The sequence below is a fragment of the Orycteropus afer genome, unplaced genomic scaffold (assembly GCF_000298275.1).
Source record: "Orycteropus afer afer isolate SDZICR_OR568_19922 unplaced genomic scaffold, OryAfe1.0 scaffold00524, whole genome shotgun sequence".
Lineage (NCBI taxonomy): Eukaryota > Metazoa > Chordata > Mammalia > Tubulidentata > Orycteropodidae > Orycteropus > Orycteropus afer.
Window position 1 is genome coordinate 295,265 of NW_006922111.1, and position 5,674 is coordinate 300,938.

The following is a 5,674-nucleotide window of genomic DNA, read 5'->3' on the forward strand; positions in this document are numbered from 1 at the left end:
GGAAGCAGACTGCCCCACTTTTCTTCCATGGAGCAGCTGGTGGGTTTGAACCATCAACCTTCTGGTTAGCAGTCAAATGCTTTAGGCACTATGCCACCAGAGCTCCTTTCTTGCACTAAAGGAAGGAGAAATGAGAACTGTATGCACCTGGTCCGACTGATCTACAAATCCTTAAAGACACAGACCTTTGCGGTCCTTGTCCGTAATGGGACTGCCTGTGCTCCCGAGGAAGAAGTGCACTGGCCTGTTCTGGGACATGTGTCCACTGCTGTGTGTGGGGGGGGGAGGGTCTGTTACCAGAGAACAAGTGACCCCCGCACAACAAACTATCCTTTATTTGATGGGTGATGCTGTCCCCTAGGCCTGCCCCCCCCCCAACATGCCATGGTCTGAGTTCCATCACAGTCCTGGACACTTTTTTCTTAAAAAGCACCAGGCTTTCTAGTTCAGTGGGGCCTGGTTGGCACAAAATGGAGCAGGACTACCCATTTCCTTTTTTGATAATGACTAAGTATTAATGCAGCAGGGAGCTCTGGTGGCCCAGTGCCTAAGGCACTTGACTGCTAACCAGAAGGCTGGCGCTTCAAACCCACCAGCTGCTCCTCGGAAGGAAGACCGGGCAATCTACTTCTGTAGTGATACCACCTCTGAAACCCAAGGGGGGGTCGCTATGAGTCAAACTGACTCCACCAGTGAGTTTTTTTTTTTTTAAACTCAGCATAAAGCCCTCACACCTGTTTGCAGCACTTCACATGAATGGAGTCCTCCTGCTGACAGAAGTGAGTAGCCACACCTCCACAGTAGGGCCGTGAGAGGACCGCCTGAGCCAAGCCGCCACACACAGCTGCTTCCTCCCCTCCCTCCTCTACAGCAAAGTCTCCAAACCCACCTGGCCTTTGCAGCAGCATCTCAACTCCCCGCTCTGTGACAGTGACACTGTTTTTATGTTCCCTCCTCCCTCTGCTTTTCACTCACAGGAGTGGACACGTGTCCCAGAAGGAGCCATGGAGCTCTCCCTCGGGGCCCTTCTCAGAGTGAGCAGGGCAGGGTCTCCTTCCCGGCTGGTCTAAGGCAGGGTCGCAGGTGCAGTCTGCGGGGAAGCCGGTCTGCGAGAGCCGACCCTGGCGCACGGGGAAGCATTCCAACTGGTCACTTCCTGGGCGAGCCAGGCTGGAGGCCCTCCCCATGCCACCCCTCACCCTTTGTCCTGTTATTTCTCCTTAAAGCTTCTAAGTTGGGTTGATGTCACTCATGGCCACGACACACTTTCCCCTTTTCTTACCTCCTGCTGAAATCTGATCTCTGCTAAAGAGGGACAAGCACTTCTGGAGCGTAAGGTCACACCAGAATCAGCCATAAGCAGCGTCAGCGTCAGCGTCATGTCAGTGTGAGAGGCTTGTTCACAGGCATCATGCTCAGCAATCAGGGGCCCAGGGTCTCTCCGGGAGTGGAAAGCGGGATTGAACGTCCTGGAGGGCTGAGTGTCTGGGGCTGAGCAGGAAGAGCGGGAAGGATGTGGACAGGAGGAAGAGAGACCCCCTCGTGTACGTAGGATGAACGCAGACAATGGCAGGTACCCATGTCCCCTCTTCTGGGCTATTCTCCGACTTAGATGTGGGCCTACCTTTCCTAACATTAGGGTACTTAAAACAGACCTAAAGGGCCCTGTACAGCCTGTGCAGGGTCCTGGACGTGTAGCACACAAAGACACCACATGGTCCTGTGTAGCGTGTGCGCAGCCCTGGGCAGCACATGGTCCCGTGTAGTGTGTGCATGGCCCTGTACAATGTATGCAGAGTCCTGGACAGCGCATCGTCCTGGGCAGCACATGTGTGGTGGAAAAGGAAGGAAAAGTGATTTCTTGCTTCCTCTGCAGAAACTCAGGGCAGGGGGCATCCCTCTGAGAACTGCCCCCACATGCCGGCCTCCAGTGAGGGTGAAGAGCAGGACCCCTCCCCACACCATGGCCACGGTTCCAGGAGTGCAGAGCAGCTGTTACACGGCCTGCAGGTCACTGCAGCTGCCCACCACTCCCCAGTGTCCACAGTCCCCGCAGCTTCAATTCTCCGACTGCCCTGGGGCATTGAGAGAATACAGGTCCCCCCGCCATCTGAAACAGAACGCCCGTGAACCCTTTCATACGCTAAGGCGGCATAAAGTGAAGAAGCGACGGTCGTTAAACAGGAAATGTTGACCATTCTCAGGCCCAGAAAATAATCTACCAAGTAACAGACCAAACCTCAACCAACACACAGTAGCTCAGGAATGAAGGACAAATACAAAGCCTACATAACGCAGAATACGGTGTGGACAGCGTGGCTCCCAGGGAAGGGCGTGGCAATGCCGCTGTCACGACGTGCGGAGGGCACTGCCTCTAACACTGAATACTAGTTTCGCCTTTTTCCATCAAAGCGAAAATCCTCTTCAGATTTCTCTCAGTCAGCAAACACACGCTAACATAGGTCTTTCATAAAAGCAAAGTGGTGTGAAGTGAACTTGGGGGACGCAGGGCTACCTGTAGAGGTAAGAACTCAGGTCTACCCCACGGAGCTAAGGGACAATTAGCAGAGAGGAGCGCGTGGAATGCCCTTCTGTGGAGCAAGCTCACGTGCCCCTTTTCCATCCCAGAAGATGTCTTCCCCACCCCAAAGGGGCCTAGAACAAGAGGGGACCCTGCAGCATTGGGAGTTCACCAAGTTGCACGGCACCGCATCACGCGCCACACTGCTCGTACAATCCCTGCCGGACTACCTCCACTTCGGTGATGTCATCCAGGGACCCGGCCAGAAGAGTGATCTCGATGTCCTGAACTTTGCAGTCAAGCAGCAGGTTATGCTTCTCTAGACGTTTCTGTTCCAGAGAGGTCTGGACTTTTATGCCTTCCTTTTGCAGTTTCCCCACTTCCCTGTCGACACACAGACGGGAAGAGTGCTTACATGCTACTCCTTATGTAAAGGACACCGAGGAAGGAAAAAGTACACGTTGCAAATTAACATGGAAAAGCCCATGTTTTCCCTGGAGTGCCACGACTTCTAGAATGATCTCTCTGATGCATGTAATCTAACCTTCAGCAGTCCTGAGAAAGACCATGGACATAAACAGTTAACCTAAGGGAGCCTTTCCCATAGCAAACGTCACCATGCTGGCCGGGGCTTGTAAACCCGCACAACTGACGGGCTCAATTTCCCCTCAAATACAAGCTTGACATTTTGGAACCTTAAACAAAGAGAAATATTCTCTTAGCAAGAGCAGTGGCTCACCAGGTAAAACACCAGAGCTTCATCCCCCGCCCCTCCACTGGATGACTTCTGTTTTAAGCTGACAACTTAGGGTTTAACAATTGGAACAGTGTGGGATTTTAAAGAGGGTCTACAAACGGGGAAAAAAAAGTCAAGAGTAAAGGGACTTCATTCCAGTCAATAATCTCAGAGAACTTTCCAGCTGTGTCTTGACACAGTGAAGGTCTTCAAACAAGTGAGGAAAATTGTGAAAAGCCAGGAGACTGCCCCAAAGCAGAGCTCCTTTCATCTGATCTCTTACGGCCATGCCAGCCACCCAGCAGAGATGTGTGTCACCTGGGTGCAACGCAGCAGCCGGTTCAAAGCATCCTGTCCGGTGGCTTTCGTGGTCATGATCACAGCAAACGTGCACATGGTTTTAACATGCCAGGTACTGGTCTAGGTGCCATCTGAACAGTAAGTCATTTCACCCCTAAAACTATTCTGTGAGGAAGGTTCTGCCATGATGCCCACTCTCCTGAAGAGGAAGTGAGCAGCAGAGCTGGGACTTGAAACAGGCGGGCCGGCTCTGGGTTCCACCCCCCTCATCCTCCACTCCATGTGACACAGACTACAGCAAAGACACCAGCATCTGGGGGACTGACTAATGGTGAGAGGCTGTCCACAGAGGTCTGAGTTTTCATCTAGCAAAAACCAAACAATTAATTCTGAACAGCTAACTGTGCCTCTTGTTTTTTCCCCAACAAGAATGTTTGAGGTGTGATGTGGGGCCAAAGAAGCCAAGGGTATGTAAGCCAACAACACAGCTTCCTCTATGCATTTCCAGTGAGCAGTACGGTGCTGTCTTTCCAGCTCATGAACTTCGTAATTACCTGTCGACAGCCAAAAGCTTCTTCCGTTCTTCTTCCATTTGAGCTTGGACTCTCTCAGTGTTGGAATTCTGAGTGGCAAGCGTGTCCTTGAGTTGCTGCCGCTTGTCCATGAGCTCCTCCACGACCTTCAAGCAGTTTTCTTCAGTCTGCAGGGGAGTGGCATGTAGAGTCACCGTCTCTTACACTCTCAGTCAGTGGATCAGTTCATGATCAACAGAACCCAGCCAGCCATTCTAAGGTTCCCCTCCAAAGCCTGGGTGCTGCCTGAAGGGTCCCTCATTCTACACACATGACAAATGGGCCATGACCTGCTTTCCTCCTTCATGTCAGATTCCTTCCTCAGCTCACTGCCATCTGACTTCTCATTTTCCAATGAAAACGACCTCTTAATTGGCAACTGACCCTTTCCCAGGTTTACCTGCTGACAAGTTTCATCACTTGCTCCTTCTTGGGACTCTGGGGTCTCTATGCCACCCTGCCGCTGGCTCTCCTCATAACCCGCCGGGGCGTTCCTTCCGGGGTTCCCTGCTGCCCCTGGCTCTTCGCTGTCCACACTCTCCTGGGAGCTCTAAGCGTTCCTTTGGTTTCACTGGATACTCAGAAACTGGGAGCTCCTGACTATGTCTCTAGCCTGGACTTCTCCCTCAGTATGTTCAACTACCTGCAGATACGGCCATCTAGATGTCACACAGGTAACTCAAGCTCCCTAGGTCTGCAATCTTCTCTCCGTAACCTGCTGCCCACACTGCTGTTGGTGAATCCCACCCCTATCACGCCATTAGAACCCAAGACTCCCCTTGTCTTTGCCTCCCACGTCCACATCTACTCAATCCAGTTTCTCACATTGGTCCCCTCCTATCCCCTCCCCTTCCTCTCGGGGACCCCAGGAGCTCCACAGAGGTCTGTTCAGTGAAGGACATCACGATTCAGTGGGGAGGCCCTCGCCCCGCTTTGCGCAGTACCTTCTTCAGATTATCAATGTCTTCTCTTCCTTTCCGGAGAGTTTCTTTCAACACATCGATCTTACTCTGTTTCTTCTTCAGATGATTGCGACTATATTCGAGTTGAATATTCAGCCGTGTTTTTTGTTTCTCAAATTCTAATCTAGTATGATAAATAAAGTAGGGCATTACAATTGGTAAACAAAGACCGTCACTTCTCTTTTTCTAAATATTTCACTATGGAAAACTTTAAAAAAGTACAACAGTAGAACGACTAGTATAATGAACCCTCAATGTAGCTATCACCCTACTTTAATAATTACCAATTCGTAGTCAGTGGGGTTTCATCTATTACTCCACTCACCCCTCCTTCCCACCACTGGATTATTTGGAAAGGAATTCCAGACATGAGCTAGTTTCATCTGGAAATACTTCAGTATGTATCACTAAAAGGAGAGTGACTCTGAACAGGCCCAGCCATGTGATGATAGGTAAAAATGAAATTCCTTATTAGCAAATTGCTACTCAGTGACAGAGCTCTTCACAGTCATTAAAAAAAAAAAAAAAAACAACCAAACTGGTTTGTTTGAGTCAGGATGCACACGTTGCATGTGGGTGATTT

General features: G+C 50.9%; 1 protein-coding gene across 1 annotated transcript in view; it reads right to left on the minus strand.

Annotated features, from left to right (window-relative positions):
* Window positions 1–5,674, minus strand: part of SMC1B (structural maintenance of chromosomes 1B) — a 112,798-nt gene that overhangs the window by 34,202 nt on the left and 72,922 nt on the right. The window contains exons 15-18 of the mRNA XM_007955642.1: window positions 5,074–5,215; window positions 4,112–4,257; window positions 2,721–2,905; window positions 1,345–1,491 (exon numbers count right to left, since the gene is read on the minus strand). Coding sequence (XP_007953833.1) covers window positions 1,345–1,491; window positions 2,721–2,905; window positions 4,112–4,257; window positions 5,074–5,215 — 620 coding nt within the window. The remainder of the gene's footprint in view (window positions 1–1,344; window positions 1,492–2,720; window positions 2,906–4,111; window positions 4,258–5,073; window positions 5,216–5,674) is intronic.